Source organism: Podarcis liolepis (assembly GCF_965112155.1).
Source record: "Podarcis liolepis genome assembly, chromosome: 6".
NCBI lineage: Eukaryota > Metazoa > Chordata > Lepidosauria > Squamata > Lacertidae > Podarcis > Podarcis liolepis.
Window position 1 is genome coordinate 79,474,474 of NC_139559.1, and position 23,550 is coordinate 79,498,023.

A 23,550-nucleotide genomic window follows, 5' to 3' on the forward strand; every position below is an offset into this window, starting at 1 on the left:
GAAGGAAGGAAGGAAGGAAGGAAGGGGTAAACTTCCCCACCCCAAAACGAGGTTTCTCCCCACTTCGGCTCGCTTGCTTAAGATCCCAGAGCTGGAAAAGATCGAGGACCCTTTCGCAGCTTGCCCGGGGGAAACTTCTCTGCTGGCCAAACAGAGGCACGAGATCCCATCCGAGGTTTGTTGGGACTTTCCCACCTAACTGGCTGCTGCGTCCTCCTCTTTCCCTTCCACCGTGCAAAGGGCTACCTGAAGGGGATGCTCTATTCTTTTTATTATTATTATTTTCTATCCCGGGTTGGAGGGATGGAAAGTGGGGAGCCTCCGGTGGCATTGGATCTGGGTGCAGCGCTGTGGTTTGCTCAGAGGAAGCGGGTGTTCATCTGTCTATCTGCCCATGTACTTTTTTTTTTTAATGCAGCGTCTTCAGATGCATATTTCCGTAGCAAGCAGAATTATTGTGCTTTTCTGGCGTTTCCTCTTCTCCGCCGCCCCCCCCCTCCTCCCCGCAGTAACCAATTAAGAGATATTTAGAAGAGGGAAAGGAGATCAAACTTAGATACGAATAGAAACTGCGCCCTCTGCCGTTCGTCCGGGAGGGTCTTCCGTGGGGAAGGCGACCCGATTTGCAATCTTGGCGAAAGGGCGGAAATGTGCTAGGGGGGTCTTTCAGAGGGGTTGTTTCTATGAAAGAGGGCAATTGACCTCTTATTATCAAACAACGAATATGTTCAGCGGTGGTGGCGGAGATCCAGGCATCTTTTCTGCCAAGGCAATGAAACTAGAGATGTACTCCTTGGGCTGGCACCGTCTCCCCTGAAATCCATTGTTCTGCTAGTGGGGTGTCCTCAATTCTGAACCATCTAATTAAATTCTGCTTCATAAGGAAACCTTCAATCGGTTACCTTCCTGCCCTGGACCTTTGCTAGCTTAGAATTTCATTTTAAAATCACAGAATCGGTGGCACAAGATTTAAAGAAGGGAGAGAACCTCACTGTTGCAATTTACGAAAAAGGGCTATCCTCAGCACGAGATCTTTCCCTGGATTATTATTTTTTTTAATGGTAGTAGGCAGTAAGAAAATAGAATATGTTTGCTAAATACAGACTACTTTTTTAATGGATCATCTGAGCCAAAGCTGCTAAAAAAAGTGCACCGTTCATTCTGAATCCGAGTAGCTTTTTCAGTTCTGTGAATAAAGATTTTTGTGCAGGGAGGAAATGTGATTCAAAATACAGCAAAAAGACTGGGAGAGGTGGCTTAAACCCAACTCCACTGGGTCTTCGTTCTGATGTGAAATGAAATACAATATTTCTAAATTGGTCAGATATAAGTGTTGGGGTTGTGGGGCGGTGAGAGAGGAAAATGAGTTTATCCCCCAAAATCAAAAGCATCAGATGACAGTGAGCTATGATGAAAAGGTGTATTCAACAGATAACAACTCTTAAAAGTTTGCATGCTTTACATCTTGTTCCCTTAAAGAAAACGTATGAGCCATATATTGATAAATATTTGTTTCTTCATCTTTCTGTTTTCCAAATATATGAAAGCAGGGGAATAAATAAGGCAGTGGTGCAGATTGTGGGTTGCCAGGCCCCTTTCCTCATAGGTTTCCTTGTTTTTAGGATCTGTTTGAAAATAGCCCAATCCTAAACCCACTTAATTGGAAGTAAGCCACAGCGAACTTAATTGAGCTTTATCCTTGAGTGGATATGTAAAAGATGATTCTATCAAATAGATTTCATAACACAATCTTGTTAGACTCGAAATGTGTTCCTGGAAGTCACTTATAACATCATATAAATTCAGCCCATACTTTTCTGTCAAGTTTTAGGAACTTGAAAGATTTCTGTATTTGCCCTAACAAGAGAGTTGGGTAAGTACACCACAAAATGTGTCATTTGAATCATCGTGGATCCTGTATGAACTGTTTCCACAGCAGTTTGCAATTAGAGATGGATATTCATTCTTTTTCAAATTGTCACGCCTAAATCACATTTAAAAATGCAACTGCATTTGTGATCCAAGGTGTAGAATTATTACTATTATTTTAAGCAAAGCCAGGGCTTTTTAGCTTATCGGCAGCCAATTCCTTGCATATATTTAAGTGGTAACGAATATTGAAATTCAGCTGGAAAATTTTCTTATGAGTGTTGTGAGAAGCCATCCTGTACACAGGGTTTTATTGCTACATGCAGGATTGTTGCCACAGTTTGTTACTTTTCAACAACTTTTCTTATGTTGTGCAGGCACCAATCTTTCCCTGGTAATTGTGCCTAACTGTTGCAAGCAATAGGCTATTCTGTAGCAGCTACTTAAATGAAGGATAGGCGCTTCAGCAATCTATTGCAGTTATAACAATACATGCTTCCAACAGTGACTGATAATATTGCCCTCGAATGAAAGCATGTGATTCATTTTCCTTCCAATTTGAATACTGTGCTACGCTATGAGGCATTCGTGTACTGTGTTTTCCGGATAATGCTGCAAGACAGAAAAAACGGAACAGTCATCATTGGGGGTTAGGTTGCTTTAGAGCCCTTGGTTTTCGTGATTAAATTTCAAATCTTGTCTCTCTCTCTCTCTCGCCTTACAACTTAAAATTCCAAAAATCCCTCTTACCTTCCCAAGGGGAAAATATCTGCACTGTTCCACAGTTCAAAAATTTTAATTGCTTTTTTTTTTAAAAAAAAAAAGCTAGACTCTTTAGCATCAAAATCCTCTTATATATTTCACCCACACCCAATGTATTTTACTACTTTCCAAGCCTAAGGGCATAAAGCATATACCCAATTATCCATATGGTCCTATTTTTGCTTGTTCAGCAGCTAATTTAGTATTTATGAAAAGCAGTGGGCTAGTTCTAAATGCAGAGGTTTCACATACACCAGGTTTCCATAGTTGTGGCTGTACAAAATTGGCATTTTCCACTTTTGATCCCACATCCAAGGAGGTAAAGTGCAAACCCTATTTTATATATATGTTCCCTTTTAGCTTCCAAAGTTGACAGAGCTTGACCTTTATTTTATTTTTTAAGATGTGGGCTAGTTTTAAATGCCGAGATCCTGGCTTACCCTACCAGATTTGATTTCCTGAGTGGTGGTGGTGGGAGTGGAAAATTGTGGTGGTTTATTGCACGTTCTGGATTGTGTTCATAACAGTATTATTGGAGCCTTTGAAGAAAACACCACCCAAAATGCCATGAAAGGTTTTTAAAGAAAATCTGCAGAGAATAGCATAGAATACAGGTGACACATATCTGCTTCATGGTTTCATTATCTATCTACCAAGCTATCTACAGTACTAAGTTATGTTTGATTTGCATGTGACAATGTAACGAAAGCCTGCAAACCTGACCACACTTCCTTAAAATGCATAAACGTTTTACTTCTTTTGAAGTAAATATAACTAGAACTGGTTTGGGTTCTTTATTTTTTTTAACTCTTTTAAAAATAAAAATCAAGCCAAGTAGTAGAGGCAACCCTCACCTGGAGAATTCTCCTGACAGCATCCCCGATCATCTCATTCTTGGGTGACAGTTTTTATAATGAGATGATTATTATTGCGAGTGTGGGAAGATGGTGCTGTTCCCAGTGACCAAGCCTACTACAAGAAGCTACATTTGCCAGCAAAATGCTAATGAGAATTGACAGTTCTCTTTTATAATAATTAATTACAGCTGGCATTCGCTTTTGGTGTCTGAGCTGGGGTATCAAATTTGGCATGCGTAATGAATGCAACATGCAAGGCTGGGCATCGATTACCCGTCCATGCCTAAGAATAGATTGCTGATTACGAAGCGATTAATATCACTGTTTTAAGTCACGATAAATGCAAGTTAGGAATGTGTGTGCTGGCTCCTGGGGTGTGTGTGTGAAATGCCTGCTGGCTTTTTTTCAGACACTGGAGAATAGGGCATAGGTGGAAAATTTAAGGGTCAAAGTACCTCGGGAGTGATGAGCTATCAGAAACAAGGGACAGCTCCATGTTATGGCTCTGTTGAATACAGTTAGCATAATCCTTTTATTTTTCAAGCAGTTTGCAATTACCTTTCCTTCAACTAAGGAAGATGCTAGTTTTTGTATGTGAGATGCTGTGGATCAATTCAGTTTAATATGGTAGATTGCATGATTGGATAGTAGGCAGAGGTTATAAACTCTTGGGAGGATTCACAACACCAGACGTCTGTCAGTTATTTGCACTTCTCTGTTATAGATTAAATATGAATTGGGAAAATGCTGGGGCGGGGGGTGGCGGTGGCGGAATCCTACTTGATTCGTCAAAGCTCCTTATGTCCACTATAGATGTTAACGTTCAAAAAGTTTATGATCCTAAGGAAGTTTAACTAGGAATCTTATTTGAATTGTGCTGAAATAAACTGCTGTTCTGTTTAGGATCAAAGTGGAAATTTGTAAGTTCGTGCAACAAAATAAAATCATTACGACTGTAGGTAGCTGAGACCTGGCTTTCATGAGTTACTCTCCCCCCTCCCATGCATAAATGCAACATGGGTCACGTGATGCTGTTGCCCCAAACACCGACGACCCTTAGCCTGTGATCTTAAGTCAGTATCTTTCCCTGTGTCACTGAGAGCTCATTAATAATGAGACGCTGCCAACTAGCTAAGGTATGCTACGTTAGCTTTTGCCAAAGCATGACATTTTTAATACATTAATAATATGTCTGTAATGTAATGAAAAACTATTAATCGTGTACCGGACAGGTGCCAGAAATTTAAGCTATAATTGGCTGCCTCTTGTCAAACATGCCATTCACATGTTCTGGTATCTGTCTGATTCTCATATCACCTGAAGAATCTTCTCCACTTTCCCCTTGTCAGCACACTAAATTCGATCAATGATACAGTCTATAATTCTGCGTAATGACCATCATCATGACTCTAAACTTTCCTTAATGAGGATTCATTATACAGGGGAAAGGGTATAGCCTAGTGAAGAGGGGTAGTGTTCAATGCTGCTCTTAGTCTCCACTTTCTGCATTTGTGCTTTGTGTGTCTGCTGACATCTTGATGGAAAAAAAGGAAAGCTCCGCAAGAAAGGTTAGGTATTTAAGCACACATTTGCTCAGGAGTAAAGGGTCCTGAAAATAATAGAGCTTACTTGCAGAAGTGCATCTTTTTATTCACAAAGGTACTTCATCATTTCAGCATTCATTATATATAGCTTTTTCCTGGTAATCATACATTTGATTTCTTAAAGAAAAGATCGAATAATACCAAAAAAGTGAATTATTTCTTTAGTAAACCCTTCCCCACCCCAACGATGAATGGGAGCGGGGAAGGGAAATCTGCCTTCTTTCTAAAAAGGTGCATTTTGGACTCTACACTGAAACAAACTCTAAAACAGTAGATTTGAAATGAATCAAACGCTGTTTCTAAATTACCAAATGAATGCATGAAATGGCTTGGTGATGATTACACAAGACTAAGCATACCAAAACTGAAGGGAGATGTTGGACAAAATGTTATGGTTTTAAAGGCATGTTCGTTGGAAAATATATATATTATAAAAATGCTTCTAGGTTTGTGACAATTTAAAATTCCAACATTGTGCAGCTCATTGCTGGAAGGAAATTCAAGTAGCCAGAACACTTTCTAATGCAATGCAATGCATGTAACAGCTGTACAATACCATTTTATGAAATGAACATAATAGGAAATTGCACTTGCGTCCATAAGGCAATTATTGTAATTTGCTATGGAAACACAATTCAGCCATCTGTTGGCACTGCGTAGTCTCTGTAGCTAAGTTCAGTTTCAAGACGGTGCCTTCTTTGAATAGAAGGAACTTGTTTGCAAAAATCGCTTTGAAGACCAGGTTCCCTTTCCCTGGAAGTAGATGTTTTCTAGAATGAGCTGTAAGAAGTTACTATAATGCGGGGAGCTTTTTTTCCCATATATGTGGCATCATAGTCTCAAAAATGCAACTGGCTAGAAGATCAAAACTGACAAACAGAGGTAAGCAGCTGTATGAAGCACAGCTACCGTACTTCCATATGCCAAGGGAGAGCTCTGGGAGAGCTGGTGGCGGATGGTGGCTTAATAACAGATTGTTAAGAATGGGGCTATATGATTAAACACATCATCTTGGGGAAAATTGCCAGAAAGAACCAGCTCCTTGTTCCCTTGAAGTGTGTAGATCAGGCTCCCAACATTCAGAAAGCATCATTAAAGGCAAATAGAGTGGCACATTGAAATGCTTCCATCCCAGCATAGGTTTGAGGACTGTGGCCTGTACCAGGGAATAACTAAACTCTCGTATTTTCAGGAGCCACACTATTCTCCAGGTGCTAGACTCTTAAGTTGGAACAATCTGATTTGCTTGCAGATACTCTGGATCCATGAACCAATTGACACCATCTAAAACTAAGGGCTTCACAGATTTTGAGCTCAAACATCATATTATATACACATATTCACAAGCTGTGTGCAAAATCCAAGAGAGATGTAACCATCAAGTGTGGAATGCCTTTACTTCTTGGAGCCTGTAAACTCCCCACCCCATCCCATCCAAAGCTTTTGGGAACTTTTGATCACAACTTAACTAAAATCTGGTAGAGCAGGGCTGGGCAGACTTCAAGCTTGTCGAATCTATATTCTTGTTGTTGTTTACTAGGACATATAATTAGAATCAAAGCAGAAGATGCCGTAGGAATTTGTTTTCAGTACCAGAACTGAGATGAGCTGACAGCCCCTCCACAGAAAGTCCACTCGCAGTTCTCTTCATTTCACTTTTCATTAATTTAGGTGGGAAAAGTTATTTTGTTGCTGGTACTGTTTAACAACTGGCAGTCAGAAACCCTTTCTGATCTACTGCTGGTACAGAGATCTATCAGTAGATCCCGATGACCATCTGCCCACCCCAGGAAAGAATGCTTTTTTGGGGGGGAGGGGGACTTGATTAAGCCTGGTGGCTGTCAGGTGAACATCTCTGTCCCATGGTTCTGTGCATGATTTTGTATTTAAAAAAAAAATAGTTGTAGCATTTAATTAATTTACAGCACAGTGTTTTATGTCCCTCTCCTGCGAACAGAGGGGGTTTGAGAGGATGGCTTCTGCTCTGGAAATTGACACATAAAAGGACATTAAAATAATAATAATAATAATAAAAAGAAAATACAGAAGGCCTATAGAAAGAGGAAATTATTATAAGCTGCAAATGAGCCAACTGTTATCTTTGTCATTAAACACAATTAAACAAAAGAAGCAAAGCTCTTCCAGTACTAATGAGAAAAAATCCAAAGAGACAGAAGTGTGCTCATAATATCTCTCTTATTAAGCTAACAAAAGCTGAGACGTGTACTAGACACTTGGAGCTGTCTCCCAGGCCTTCTTTCCAAGAGATGAAAAGCACACAAGTTGTTGTCAGCCCTTTGTCGCTGTAATAAAAGATCCACAACCTCTGGTGGGTTGGGGGGTTTCTATCCCCCTTTTGGTTATGAAATTCAAAAGCTGTTTAAGGGCTATTTCTTGCTCTCGGGCTTTGCCAAGATGGAAATACCATTTCTGAAGCAAATAAACCAAGGGAAAGAGGGACTCAGGACTCACTGAGAATGCTACATATCTGTCTTTGTTAGAGAGGAGTTAAATCTTTCATGTCAAAATAGTTTTGGTGATGAGTGATTCCGGTAGTTTGTTCACTCCAGTAAAAGCCCCTCCAGTAAAGGTTATCCAGATTATTCCAATTTACCTTATATTGTATCAAAGGCTCTTGAAATGTCAACATATCGTATATTTTTCTAATGCATTGATTCTTGGACAATAACTCTTACTTTTATTGTTTCTAAAAGGGTGCTGGTGCCAGAAGAAAAGAATGATTGATGGCAGTTAGACACAGGCCTGTAGATGCTCATCGTTTTGCTCCAACAACTGATTTATCGGTTTGGCTGGCCATTCCTCATGAGCCGCGAAAGAGGAGGATCGCTCAGGATTACTGACTACCCAGCTGAAGACTGGCAGCATTGCTAAGCTATCATCTGATTTTGAACGTCCTTTACATATGTGATTAAGGCCCTGATACGTTCTTTTTAAGGCAGTGGACATCCTTCAGATGAAAAACATCTCTTTGTAATGCCAGGCTACCACCAAAGTTTCCAACTTTAAAAAAAGCAACCACTGTAACCTAACTCTTCTGCTCTGGTCCGGAACATGTTTTTACAGTAACTCGCAACTCCTGGTGTACATACATGTATAATATAGACTACACCTTTGATTGCTACTGGTTATAGCTGTCAAGGCACCTGTGAAGGATTTAGAGATGTATTTGTCAAGATTCTTGTCACTTCATGCCCTTTGGGTTACTGTGTCGTCGGTGATACAGCACTACACTTCGGCTTGGGGGCATTACGATGTGTGTAAGACCCAGATTTACACAGATGAAGGGAAGTTTTGGGATTACACGGCCTGTCAGCCAGAAGCCATAGATATGATGAAATATGTGAAAGTGAGCCTGGATCCACCAGACATAACATGTGGAAATCCACCAGAGACCTTCTGCGGAATGGTAAGGCAAAAACCTGAATGTTTAATTGTGGCCTAAAGGATAGATCCCTCAGCACAACAAAGCGAATATCCTTAACTTCAGTCTTGTGGACCAAGACCAAGGATTTAGGCTTATGGCAAAATTTGCATGTCACTCTATACTATAGGTCTGAAAAACCTTTGGCAAATAATCAGCTTTTTAAGCTGAAGAGGTGATAAGTAGTCATTCCGTATGTTTTTGTTTAGGTTCAGTTGGTATCAATGGCAAAACCATTACTGGTTCCTTTAAATGAAAGGTGTGTCCTTTCACAACCGCAATATTTTGAGTCGAAATGCACCTGGTTTCAGTTCGGGATAAAAATGCAAACAAGGTTACCAAGATTTGATTTCAAGTGTATCTTGGTGTTGCCAGCATCACTAAGTGGTGCAGAGCACCTGTACTCTTCCAGGTAACTTCTCCTAAGAAGGTAACAAGCTTCTGCAAAAAGTAAGATTCCTAGAGAAACATTCCTACACGTCTGGCAATCCTATTTTTCCAGAGCTTTATTTATTTATTTATTTATTTATTTATTTCTGAGTGTGTTTGCTGTTTTCCTATAACTGAATGAACCCAAAATCCCAAAGTTGGAAGCACAGTTCTCTTGGGCAAGATGAATAACCTACTAGCTATTTAAACCAGCATTGGATAAAAATGCTGACTTGACCTGCATCTGAGTCCCTACAGCTTCACTAAACTGGTATATGTGTGTATACATACATTATATACGGAATCTCACCATTTGTAAACTTGCTCTATAATTTAGGTGCAGTGAAAACTTATGCTCTGGTTTTGTCGTCTACTACTTCTTGTGCAAATGGTTATGCATTATTTAAATCGGTGACAAGCATTCATCTTGTGTTTTGTAATGTACACTTTGAGTTAACCACAAAACCACAGGACAAAGCTAGAAGTAAGAGGCAGAATATGCAAAATGCTGGACATATCAATTCTGTCTTAACCTGTACACACATGCTGGAAGCTCACTTAGGGCATAGTCTACCCAGTGTGTACCACATTGAAATGAGCAAAAGTGGTACAAGAGGGCTACAAGCTCTGGTATTCATTTCATTTGGGCCAGGAGAGCTTCCCAGGGAATTGTGTTAATAACACCTATAAAATATTGCAGATCCATGAGAAATTCATGTAATTTTAAAAAGTAAAGTGTTTTTTTCCCCCATAGAGTTGAGTGCCCTGTTTCTGAAATGACCGAGAGCTACATGTTTGGTGAAGGATGATAGTTCACTGGTAGAATGATGTGCTTTCTGTGCAATTCTTGGCATCTCTGGATAGGGCTGGGAAAACTCAAGACTCCTGCCTGAAACCCAGGAAAGCTACTTCATGCTAATGTAGACAGTACTGAGCTAGATGGAGCAATGGTCTGACTCTGTATAAACCAAACTCTTGTTGTTTGCTATGATGGAGACATGCAATGTGATCTAGTCACAGGAAGATTTCATCATGTTCACCTGTGTAGAGAATGAAACCTTTTGTAATCCAGTCTCCATGGGAGGAAGGAAGAGTGGATATCCCACTTTCCGTTTCATTGCTGTACTGTGGGTTCCTTCAGCTGTGTGCTCAGCTCGCTCTCCTTCAGATTTAAACTGAGAATTTCTAAAATTATATTCAATAATGAGCCGTTTACAGTTGGTGCTTCCCTCCTCCTCCTCCTCCTCCTCCTCCTCCTCCTCCTCCTCGGAAGTTTCCAGCTTGGAAGAGCTCATATATGCATTAATTAAAACAGTAGGTAAAAAGAAGCTTCAGACTTTTGAAAACCGGTGGGGGCATTCTGGGGGTTCAGAGAACCCCAAGTTTGTATCAGTGTTTTTTTGTTTCAATGGATGTTTGTAATGTTAAAAAATATGAAGAAAAATTTTTTAAAAAGGAGCTTCAGACAGGATTCCCCCACCCCACTATTATTTTATCAATGCACACATGTACATGTGTACCTCAGTTAAATCACATCACAGAAAGGAATATTGGGGGCCCTTGTGTGATGTGACCACATCAAGGCTCCTTTTCATCCTGTGTTTCAAGGAATTGCACATATGTGCTAATGTGCATTGGCAATATGTAAGGGAGGGGAGTAAGAAAAGCAAGCTGTAAATGAGCAGATAAAGCCCATAATAATAAAAATATCAGATGAGGTCATGCTGCAAACAAGAGGAGGTCATTCAGAAGATCAAAACCCAACAAAAAGTGCACATGGGCCAATTTCATCAGCATCACTCCTGGGCCATTGCTTGAAGGTGGTGGAGCACTTGCAAGAAGTCCCAGGTTCAGTTCCCGGTGTCTCCTGGAAGGACTGAGAAAGAGCTGCTTGTGGGCTCCTCAGATGCTGAACTAGATAGACCTTAGGTCTGAAAGAGCGGGATGCTGGTGTACGTACTTCTCTGCCTGCAACCTTGGAGAACTGCTGCCAGTCAAGGAACACACTAGGGAGCTAGATAGACTGTTTGTCTGACTTGAGCCAAGGCAGCTCCCTGTATTCCTAACATTTGTGACTGGGGACGCGGGTGGCGCTGTGGGTTAAACCACAGAGCCTAGGACTTGCCAATCAGAAGGTCGGCGGTTCGAATCCCTGTGACAGGGTGAGCTCCCGTTGCTCAGTCCCTGCTCCTGCCAACCTAGCAGTTCGAAAGAACGTCAAAGTGCAAGTAGATAAATAGGTACCGCTCCAGCGGAAAGGCAAACGGCATTTCCGTGCGCTGCTCTGGTTCGCCAGAAGTGGCTTGGTCATGCTGGCCACATGACCCAGAAGCTGTGCGCCGGCTCCCTCGGCCAATAAAGCGAGATGAGCGCCGCAACCCCAGAGTTGGTCATGACTGGACCTAATGGTCAGGGGTCCCTTTACCCTTTATTTCTCATGACAATTTATTGTTTCCAGGTCCCTGGGTGGCTAGGTGCCCAAAGAACATGGTGCTAAGCAGGAATGATTGTGTGGATGAGGGAGGCAGAAAGAGCAGAGGTGCAGCTAGCAAATTGCCAGTGTCCACTTGTAATTTGCAATAAGCAGTAGTTTATTGAAGAGTAATAGCGACCAGAAGAGAGGAACTCTTTATTTTCTTAGGCAGCCTTTGCTGCCACAGTCCACTGCAATATCCGAGTATCTTTAAAAAACTGCAACTTATCTTGGAATTATCTGCAGCATGCTGCAGTTTTAGTTTAGCTTTCTTTTTTTCCTGGAGAGGTTATACAGCGACTTTGAAAGAGCCTACAGATGGAGGAAGTCTGTGTACGTTTGTACAATTTATAGAGCTGAGTTGCTGATGGCAGCGTAAAAGCAAGCCTTTGAGTGCCACTATGGATTTCCTAGCCAATCAAAACTAAATTAGGAAACAAAGATTATTAAAAAGTCTTCTGTGCATGTAATTCTAGCATAACATTATGAGTTGGACCTTAAATGTTTTCCTTGGAGATTTTCGGCGTCATTAATGCAGCAAGCCTTTCATTACCAGTAGGCTCGCATTGCTAAAAAAATAGGGAAATAAAGGGCTCTCTGGTGTAGTTAGCAGTGCCATGATTATGTTTACTGAAATAATTAAACCATCGGATTCCATTCATCAGACTAGTTTATAAGGCAAGAAGTGAAATGAATCTGGGGTTTCATTTGGAAATGCCCTAATATATGCATGGATGCCTAAGGACAACAAATCGATACAGCACTGCAGCAGCAATATCAAGAACAAATCTGGTATGGAAGGTTGGTAGCTGGTAATTTATCATGAAGGGGAAAATAACCCATTCAGATTGTATACCTCCCTCCTTTTCTTCCCTTCCTTTCTTGATGAAAATGGGGTTGGTTTTTTTGTGAATATCTTCATGTTTTTATGAATGAAGGTTATGTGACCTCTACGCACTGCATTTCCTTTGGTTGTGGTTCATTTTATTGCTGCATTTTGATGCTCATGCTTTTTTTTTTAAGGTATATGAAGCCACCTTGAATATTTTTGAAAGGTAGTGTAACATTAGTAAAATAGTTTCCCACATGGGTCATGGGCAGTGTTAGATATATAGGCTAGGCGCCCAATGGCTCCTTAAACCAAAGGTTACAGTCGCCAAAATGGAATGTCTAGTTGTCATTTTGGGCTAGACAGCTCTAAAGTCTTATTTTTCAATGCGGCTTTTTGGTTCTGATTGTGCAGAACCAAAACACAATGCATAGAATTCTATAGGATGTGTTGCTAGTGTGTGAAAACAGTCAAGATCCAAGGATCTCCAGGCATTCACCTCCTGCGCCTGGGCATATTCACTTGGTTGCAAGTGGCTGATAGCCAGGTGCAAAATGTTCCCGGTGCCTGGTGAATTTCAGATGCTGGCTGCAAGTAGCTAGCCTTGCCTAGGGTGTGAAATAGCCTGGCACAGCACTGGTGGCAGAGCTTCTTTCTTGCATACAGAAGGTCCCAGGTTCAATCCCTTGGCAACTCTAGGTGTGGCCAGGAATGTCTGCTATCTGAAACCCTGGATAACTTCTGCCAATCATTGCAGACAATACAGAACTAGGTAGGAAGACAATTGATCTATGTTCCTACACCCCACCTTTTTCCATGGTAGGACTCCAGCTAGCATACATAGCATTCCTAGGTGCTTCCCTCCAATACAGACCTCTTTAGCTTCAGCAAGGTTCTTGTATTTGCACCTTGTGTTTCCTCATAATTCCCATCATGGGGAGAACGCTCCATGCTAAGGTCTGCATGCACCTCTATGGATGGAAAGATAATGCTTTTCAGAGCATCACACTTCATAGTCCCATGTGATGTGCATGGTGGAGAGAAGGGGTGCATATCACTTCTTTATGCAAATAGGAGCAATGCAAATAGGAGTAAGTTTATGAACCAATATGTAGGTTGTAGGCATACAGTTCCAGGTTGAGAGTGGATCTGGGAAGGGATCAAGGGGAATGAGTGCATTGAAGGAAATCATCTGAATCTTTTTTTCAAAGTCCTATGCAAATGCACATTCAAAATGTCATTCTTTCTGGCCCAGCTAGAATACTGAATGAATATGTTTATAGTGATAAATACTATGCATGTTCTGTATTTCTGTGTTGGAGTTTTCACAGGCTATTTGTAGTGGCACACTTTTTGGTCTCATTAAAGGAATATAAATGCTCCTAATATCGCTAAACCCTCCGTGATGGCTTGCTGTGGGATGCCTGTTTCTTTTGCACCCCGACGGGAACAGCAGCAAAAAGAATATATCTTTCATGAATCAAAATTAAAAAGCCACATTCCAGGAAAAACAGATTCTAATGTCATTCATTAATCCACTTAAAAGCATGCTTGTAAATTATTAACAGGATTATGCCATGATGAATTTGACTGTAAATCTGTTTTCTAAAAGCAAGGTTTTTGGTTTGGTTTTGCTCCGTTTTCAAGAGAGAGAAAAATGCAACTAAAAGAGTCTTCCCCCCGCCCCTCTGGATCACATAAACACATTTTTAAAGTGAAGTCAGGATTTTATAAACAAATATGCTACTTGAGTAGTTGGACACCATATTGCTGAATCTTACAACAGTTATGTAAAATAAAATGGTTTTTAATAGAAACATGTTCTGGGGAAGCGCTTTGCATAGTGACTCATGAGTTCACTCATTCATAGATGATTCCATAGGCAGGAAACCCTGATCCCAGATATCTATTCTTCAGTGAATGGGGTCTTCTAATCCTAACCACAGAAGGGCTATTAATAATACTTCAGCATTCTAAGCCTGGTGTGGGCAGCCTGATGGGTGAATGATGAACTTGCCTTTGCTCATTCATTTCTATTTTATTTTTAGCCGTTCTGAAGAGAACGATGTGGAGAATAATGGTGTAGCCAGTGAACAGCCCTTACAAACCTCTGGGCTCATCAGCCAATGCCCAATTTATCAGGTTGCTGGCGCTGGGCTGCTCATGAGGGAGGATGTCTTGCTGACAGTGTTCTCAAGCTGGGGAAAGGGGGGGTACCATTATTAATTAAGAAATACCATTAGGGGTGGGGGAGCTTTGGTGACAGTGCAGGTGCAGTCCAAGGAGAACGATGGCACTGCCATATACTGCAGACTGGCCCAGTGTGCGATGATAATTTTAAGATTAATTTTATTATTTGCCCTATCCATCTGACTGGGTTGCCCCAGCCACTCTGTCCTGATAAAAAGCAAGGTGGGGGACCCACAAAACCACCTGCCACCTTGTTTAAAATAATGGCAATTGCCCCTCCCCCTGTCAAAAATGAGCAAAAATTGGACGAGGTGCTGAAAATGTTTCTCCCTATCTGCAGGTTGCAAATGGCACTACAGAGGTAGGGGTGTGTGTGATATTTGGTCTCTGCTAACTAGATGAACTACCCATGCTGGGATCACATCATTCTGGTCCCTTGACAGCTGTATGGAGCCCAGAGTGGCTATTGTGAATAACAAAAATGACTAACCCGGATCTAAGCAATTATCTTGATTGGTCAGCATCCATTGCATTGTCCAGATCTGGAAATATAGCTGAAGTTGGTTTCAAACTAGCCGAATGACCCCCCCCCCTTTCTTTTTCTTTTGGTGTATTGGTTAAAAAGAAACACATCAGGCATGCCTTTGGAGACAATACTTGTGTCCCGTTTTCCTAACTGAGCTTTGTACACAGCCCCAGAAGCTGGTGAGAAAGACAACCTATGCACAGCAGATAATTGTGTGCAAGGGTCCACATCCGGATAGAGACAGCTGGTCCATGCTTTGGTTGTCTTGCACTGGCCTAAAGATGGGGTTGGATATGTTTTCTCCACCGATGGTTGGTCGATTCATCCTTCTCACATCATACTGTTTTAAAGGAAAGCTGAAATTCCTGAAAGAAAGAGAGAAATCTTGCGCCTTGCAAATAAATCAAGTTAGCAACGGGACAGTTTAGCTAGGGGAGCATCAGCTCCCAATCTTCATACAGTATTTTACTTTGAAAAATTGGCAGTAATCCTAAATGCTTTATCTAATGGAGCGAAGCAGAGAAAGCTTGGGATAGAAAAATGTTAGTCTCTTAAGAGCAAAAGGTTCGGCAATATCCCCAGGCAGAAATATCCATAAACACATCATCTCTTAAGGTTATATTTTTAGTACTTCTTCTTTTTTTTGTCTCCAGAATTTAATAAATCCACATGGGAACAGTCACTTGGCAGTGACACTGTCTTGATATTTAAGTCCTGACAGTGTGAATGTAATTATAGAGAGAGGCCTTTGAATGAATTTTAATAACATGTATGCCCTACGAAGAGGATAGTTTCTTGCACTTTTTGGTTATTAATCTCCTTCTTTTACTTGGGTGCTCAGTGACTTTCAGTCTGCTGGGGATAGTCTGAAGTCCAGTTCTGCACATACCTAAGCAGATAAGTAATTTTATATCAGATCACAAATCTACAGATCTCAGCATGGCGAGAGATATAGAAGAGGTAGTTAAAGAAGAAGAAATACATGAAGCCTACCTGGTAACTAGGGTTGCTTTGTAGGGCTGGGCGATAGCTGGGTTTCAGCTTCGGGATATATCACCAGCTTAAACATGTGTAAATATCAGCAACCTATTATGGTTTAATAATCACAGGGCAGCACTAGTTTAAAAAGACTTGAGACTCTATAAAGCAGTATGCTAATGCAAAGACAAATCATCAGTTTTGCTGATAGAAAAACTCACCCATTCAGAAAATGAATCTGCTCAAAATAAATATGATACATATTTCTTGTCCTGTCTGAAAAAAGGAGTCAAATTATACCAAATGCTTCTATTATCTGAGTGAATACCTGCTTATTTCTAATCAGTTTTATGATCATCCTGGGTAGATTTTTTTTAGCGGTAGGAAGCTCTTCAATCTTCCAAAAAAAAAAAGGCAGGAAGACTTAAACAAGCAATGAACTTTTCCACTATTGAAGAAAGAAAGAAACAGAGCCTTCTACTTTTGTTGACCATCTTGATATTCCAAATAGAAAAGTAGTGTATACTCGTGTGTATATTTGGTGGGATTACTGCTCTTTTATAATGTACTTTGATCAGAATATGCAGGTTGGTTTTTCATTCTTGCCCGAAACCATTCAAGATGTTGCTCTTGGTCTATAGAACCCTGCATAACTCAGGGCTCTGTTTACCGGGGATGCTATCTCTTTTCCTAAATCCCATTATGATCCGTAAGATCACCTCTAAAATCAACACACCTGCACATTTTACAGCTTTCCTGTAACAGCTCTGTCCTCCATTATGGAAACAGAAGCTGCCACCAACAAAATTGTGCTGCCCACATCTTCATCTGGGTCTCTTGTACCCCCATGTGGACTGGAAACTATTTCATCAGTCTGATTTGCATCAGTGCAGCTCCACAAAGAGGAGGAGCAAAGCAGCTGCAAGCTTTTCTCCAGAAACCTGCAGATAAACATTTCACTTAAGGCAGGAGTTGGTAAGCTTTTTGGACCAGTGAGCACATTTGAATTTTGAGAGAGTGCTGGGGTGCCAGTCACAAAATGGCTGCCATGGTGGTAAGGTGGGGCATAGCACAAAATTAGAGAGAATGTTGTAATGGTGCATCTTTCCCCATAATTGTATTTCTATAAAGAAGGCTGATCGCTGAAGAATTGATGCTTTTGAATTATAGTGCTGGAGGAGACTCTTGAGAGTCCCATGGACTGCAAGAAGATCAAACCTATCCATTCTGAAATAAATCAGCCCTGAGTGCTCACTGGGAGGACAGATCCTGAAGCTGAGGCTCCAATATTTTGGCCACCTCATGAGAAGAGAAGACTCCCTGGAAAAGACCCTGATGTTGGGAAAGATTGAGGGCACAAGGAGAAGGGGACGACAGAGGACGAGATGGTTGGATAATGTTCTCAAAGCTACTAACATGAGTTTGACCAAACTGCAGGAGGCAGTGGAAGACAGGAGTGCCTGGTGTGCTTTGGTCCATGGGGTCACGAAGAGTCGGACACGACTAAATGACTAAACAACAAATACTGGAAAGGACTTATTCTGTTGAATTTCTGCTTACCGTATGAGCTGTTATGTAACCTGCTTTTCCACAGGGTGTATGAGGTGTTATGGGAAGGGTAGAACCACTGGTGGGGGACACGCCATGCTCCTCCTGGGGTAGTTTGTCCCCACCATGCACTCTGCTCTCAACTGTGACTCCTAGAAGCTGTCAGCATGTGACAAGTGACCACACAACGGGAACGGCTTTGACTGGCCGGCTAAACCTGGTGAGGGTAGCTGATAGGTTTCCAACACTCAGTTATGGACTTCCATTGCATGCAAAGACAGGCTCCGGTGGATTGAGCAGGTGAGAGCAATAGCGGGTCCAATGGTCAAGAAGGCAGTTTCTGCATGTGCTGTAGAGGGAAGTGACGGGCAGATGGGGCTCATCAACCTGGGAAGGTAGCCCATCTAGGAGAAGGAAAACTCTGATCTCAAACCTCTGCTGCCTTGTGGGATAACTTCAGCAGAAGAAAAGGATAAGGAGTAAACCCACAACAGAGTGGAGCCAACAAGGCGATTTGATGTCGCCTTGTATGCCTTCATCTGGCGACTTCTGCAGGCAAGCTTATGCCAGATGTATTGCTCTGCTTTCCTTTGGACCACATCAGAGAAGCCAAGAGGAGGGTCTTGACATCTGAGCAGCCCGGGACCTCTCTACACACTGCTCAGGCTTGTGTCCCAGGGAGGGCACTTTGGTGTTGCTAATACAGAAGTTTGGCTTCTGCCCTGGAGGTGTACTCCATTGTCTCTTGAGACGGACAGGTGCCAACAACCCTGTTTCCCCCCAATGCCGGCCGTAAACCAAAACCTAGGCTTCCATTCTGTACCCACTTACCTTGGAATAAGCCCCATTAAACACTTACTTCTGAGTAGACATGCATACCATTGTGTTGCAAGTTAACTATACTGTTAATTCTTAGGGAGTTCTTTAGCTCCTGCACAGCAGGACATACCTCAGTCTCTATGCAAAGTTTTCACAGTTGTCTTTTGTGAGGAAGGAGGATTCTTCAAGATCCACCTATGCATACTGTGTGGTAGTATTTTCAGACCATAACTTTTATGAATTACCCGATCTTAGATGAACCTAGAACAGGAAAGATGCCTCCTGGTTTCTAGGGGGAAAGGAAGGGAAAACTATGGAGATTCCAGTGGTTAGAAAGAACACAGAAGCAGGAAGAGTGCACTAAAAGGGAGGGGGAAATAGCACATCTTTAAGACACCAGGGATTCCCATTTGCTAGCGTGCAAACAACTCATGTATCTATCACAGCTCTGACTTCATTCATTGGTTGAAATACTGACTGGCAGGAGCAGCCAGGCTGACTCACTTCACAGGAATTGCTTGAGGGCTAGAGACTTAACTTTCTTTAATTAAAAAGAAAGAAAGCTGTGAGTCTTGGGCCACTGTCCAGGGGTGCCAATATAGACTTTAGTGGCAGGGCACCCATGTGTGCCAGGTTGTCGATCCCAGCTTAATATGTTGTTGATCCCAGTTTAGTAAGTTGGCGATCCCAGCTTTAGTATGTTGGGTGAATCTGGCCCATGTCAAGCATTCTGCTGGTGCTTTTGAATCCATGGTAGTCATCGTCATAGAGGTACGCAAAACCTGTTGCTGTAGTCTGTGCATGTTTCTACCTTGCCATGCTGGTGTTATATTTACCTGCAACAGTGGGCATGTAGTTTTTACATTGGAACTAGAAAAAATATGAACATTTGCAGATCCCCTAATGGAAAACTCTGAATAACTTTGCTGTGGCAACATCACCATCATATTCTCAGAGTTTTAACTTGCAACCGCCTATCCCCACCCCCACCCTGCTGCCACTATATGTCTTTGTGATATTTCTTTAGACATCTTTGCCTATACAGATTTTTAATTTGCATGCAACAAAAAAAAAACACAGCAGCTACTTTTAATTACATGTTCCTTTATTCCAAGAGGCAGAAGGTAAGCCTTTTTATAAGTAGGTAGTTAAAAAGGCATTAGAAAGGACTCTTTATGATGAGAAGAGCATTTCCATACAAATAAGGGTGGTGCTTTCTAACATTTGAATGTTTTAAACTCTTTTTATCTGTAAAACTGTTGAGAGCCATCATCCAAACTGATTTTTTTAAAGTTTTGTTTTTTTTAACACCTGATTGTAGGAATCTTTCTTCTGGTGACTATTAGCAGTTGAGCTGCTCATGGCTGACATTTACAGAGGACTGAAGTGGCGGGGGAAGAAAAGAAAAATCTAAACAGCAAGCTACTAAGGGAGGGGGAAATGATTCATTTTTTGAAATGTATCATGTGTTCAGCCGCAGAGGGAGAAATACAGATTGCTGTTCTTGTAACAGATCAGAAGAATAAGATTTTGTGTGAAATCAACCCCTGTGTTTCTTGTACCTTTCTCCACCTCCCTCCATGCTGATGGTCACAACTCTTCTCTCCAAATGTAAGGATGTGATTTTTAGTACAGTGGTACCTCGCAAGATGAATGCCTCGCAAGACGAAAAACTCGCAAGACGAAAGAGTTTTTGGTTTTTTGAGGTGCTTCGCAAGACGAATTTCCCAGTGGGCTTGCTTCGCAAGACGAAAACGTCTTGCAAGTTTGTTTCCTTTTTCTTAAAACCGCATTCCTATGGGAAACCATGCTTCGCAAGACGAAAAATTCACAAGACGAAAAAACTCGCAGAACGAATTAATTTCGTCTTGCGAGGCACCACTGTATTAGAGAGCCAAAATATCATTGCAAAATGGCATGTGTCTTATCTGCACCTAAATCCACACCACATTGCCTATTCAAAAGCAGAGAGATCTCACTAAGCAATACCCAGATGTAAAACATGGTTTATGCAGTACCATCAGTGGGAATAGTTACTTTACAGAGCTGCCCCTGAGGCATTAACACTCTAAATGCAGGGAGACAATAGAGAGGCAGGAGAAGGGAAGTGATGGGATCAATGGGAGCAAATGCAGTTATACATACTGAGGCTTCATTGCAGCTAGGAACATGGCTCAAAGGGTTAAGCTCTGCGCCTTGTGTAGAAGACTTTATCTGAGGAGTATTTTTGTTATTGGTGTAATTCAGGCATCCCCAACCTTCGGCCCTCCAGATGTTTTGGACTACAATTTCCATCATCCCTGACCACTGGTCCTGTTAGATAGGGATCATGGGAGTTGTAGGCCAAAACATCTGGAGGGCCGCACGTTGGGGATGCCTGGCTCAATTCCACGTCATCGTGCATGTCCAATTACTGCCTCCTTTTTGGGATAAACTGCAGTCTCTGGGTTTGACGATTGTGGGTTTTTCAGGCATCCCTAACCAGAACCATCCTTCATTTCTATCTTCGTAGGGGTGGGGAGAGGCCTTCCCACTGTTTCGGTAATCATATAAAACTGGTAAGCAGAAATAAATAGTGCAGATAACCCAACTGCAAGGGTTATGTGTCCCTGGGTCTTGTCTGTCCGTCCAAGCTATTCTTTTCGGGGGATCCTAGGTTTCCCCCTTGGCCTCATGTTTCACAGAACAGAGATAGCATCACTAGTGCAGTAAAAGCAAACAGATTCATACTTATTTAGGAATATCAGACCAAACAATGAAATCTTCGACATTTGAGTATCGGCATCTGGAACTCTCTAGTGTGTTTATTTATGATGTGCATGCTACTGCAGAAATGCACCTATGCAGTCTGTTTCGTGAATCACAGTTCTGTGACCTTGTAAATAATGCAAAAAGGAAACGCACCCCAACAAACGGAAGGCATAATGAAGAAAAACGAGGTGTGTGTGAACACACAACCTCTTGTAATACATATATTGTACAAAACCATTTAATGAAAAATAGTTCCAATTAAAAAAACAAGCAACATGTATCTCTAATTGTAGCATGATTTGCTCATACAACATTTGCTTTATTTTAATCAAACACGTGTGTGTGTGTGTGTGTGTGTGTGTGTATGCACGCACACACACACACACACACACATACAATTTCCCATACCTCCCTTTTATCAATCTTGTAGAATAGATTAAACACAAGCATCCTTTGGATTCCCAGCTGGAAACCAAGGATCTGGAACATATCACTCACTCATCCTGACATTTTTATTACTTTTCAAAAGTGTCAAGGTTTAATTGTTTCTTGGATTGAGATTGGCAGTTTAGCCTGCTCGGGCAGAAGCTTCTTCCCAGCTAGTCCTTTGTTGTGCTTTTAACTGCTGACCTTGCTTTTTGGTGAAAAAATCCTCAGACTTTTCAACGTCATTTGTAGTAGCTCTTCCAATGTGCAAAATGAGTTGTTGTGCTTGGTGCTGCTCTATACTGTCATGCTGGTTCGACTTTAGCTGTGAAATAGTTTTCGATTTAACTTATTATACACCACCTCTGTAGGATGGGGTGACTAGTAAATAAACCAATCAACCAGTGGAGGAAGATGAGTAACTATGAGGCATGGCCTGGGGCAGCAATAGTCAACGTGGTGCCCTCTAGATGCTGTTGGACTACAGCTCCCATCATTTTCTGCCAGCATGGTCAATGGGGTGGGATGATGGGAGCTGTAGTTTAGCAGCATTGTGGTTATTTTTAAATTTTGTATACCGCCCTATACCCGCAGGTCTCAGGGTGGTTGGCAGCATAAGATCACAACACAGGATATGGTGGACTCTCCTTCCTTGGAGGTTTTTAACCAGAGGTTGGATGGCCATCTCTCATGGATGCTTTAGCTGAGATATCTGCATTGCAGGGGGTTGGACTAGATGACCCTTCCAACTCTGTGATTCTGTGATTATACACTGACTGGCAGTGGCTATCAGACAGCACACATTCCCAACCCCACCTGGAGAGGCCAAGGATTGAAACTGGGACCTGCATCCAAGGCAGATATCAGCTCCTGAGCTACATCTGCCCCACAGAAGTACCGGTATATATGCTGCTATTCTTATTCTTATTCTTATTTTGTAGTTACACAAAGTTGGAACCAATTGTGAGCACTGAACTATCACTCCAATGAGCACATGCACTGATGGCCTCAGTAACTGGAAGCAGATGTACATGTGGGGATGTCATTGTGGTGCTGTCACAGTAGCGGAATTGGTTTCACACTCTTGCCACTGTGCCTACACCACACTGACCTCCCTGCCATCTCTCCCCTTTCCCCCTTAGTAACCTGCACTGACCTGGTGTTGGGAAGCCAGGGAAGGCAGCCCAGCCTACACCCCATCTTGATTTGGGTTACGACCAGGGGTCGTAACCACTTGTCCCAGGCAAAATATACAACTGTCATCTCACACGACTGCCTGAAACACTATAGTTGCACCAAACGTGCATTACACAGTGGGTGTCATCATCATTACCATTATGCTACTTTTCCTTCAAGAAGGTGAAGGAGAATGTCATTCCCTCTTCTATTTTATACTTAGTTTGTTTAGACTGAGAAAGACTTAATTGCTCCAAGACCACCTAGTGAACTTTGTGGCAAAGTGAGGAACTGAAGTCTTATTCTATCAAGCACACTTGTTAGACTAGGCTTCCTCAACCTCGGCCCTCCAGATGTTTTGAGACTACAATTCCCATCATCCCTGACCACTGGTCCTGTTAGCTAGGGATCATGGGAGTTGTAGGCCAAAAACATCTGGAGGGCCGAGGTTGAGGAAGCCTGTGTTAGACCATCCAACGGATGTCGCAGAAGTGAAAGGGAATAGTGCAAACCCAGCCCACCACCCTGAGATATGCTCTGGGGAATAGAGTGTCTGTTGCTTCTGTGACTGCAAAAACTAATTACATCACATTAGGTCTACTAAATGCCTTGCACAGTTTAGCATCTTGGGCAGGTTAATCAAAGGACTCTTAAGAAACAACAACCATCAATATTATTATTATTATTATTATTATTATTATTATTATTATGAATAATAATAATATACAGTGCCATTGATGCCATTGAAACATAATGCAATCATTATTGTTAAATACAGTCCTGTAGCAACATTGTTAAAAAAAGAATTTTATTTTAAAAAAGAGGCAGGTCTTGTCCCCCAAAAGCTTGCAGAGAAGGATGGAGGGGAGGG

General features: G+C 41.7%; 2 protein-coding genes across 13 annotated transcripts in view; one reads left to right on the plus strand and one right to left on the minus strand.

Moving 5' to 3' along the window:
• The window catches only part of NTNG1 (netrin G1), a 217,757-nt gene that overhangs the window by 2,571 nt on the left and 191,636 nt on the right, over window positions 1-23,550 (plus strand). For 11 of the 12 annotated variants that reach the window (XM_083511111.1, XM_083511106.1, XM_083511113.1 and 8 more), the window contains exon 2: window positions 7,807-8,519. In XM_083511111.1, the coding sequence (XP_083367237.1) occupies window positions 8,274-8,519 (246 nt within the window). In that variant the 5' untranslated portion in view covers window positions 7,807-8,273. Of the gene's footprint in view, window positions 1-99; window positions 176-7,806; window positions 8,520-23,550 lie in introns of those variants that run through there. The other variant, XM_083511110.1, reaches the window with a different exon arrangement.
• The window catches only part of LOC310710364 (uncharacterized protein), an 80,133-nt gene continuing 78,257 nt past the window's right edge, over window positions 21,675-23,550 (minus strand). Inside the window, exon 5 of the transcript XR_014527969.1 lies at window positions 21,675-21,828. The gene's annotated coding sequence lies outside the window, so the exon portion shown is untranslated. The remainder of the gene's footprint in view (window positions 21,829-23,550) is intronic.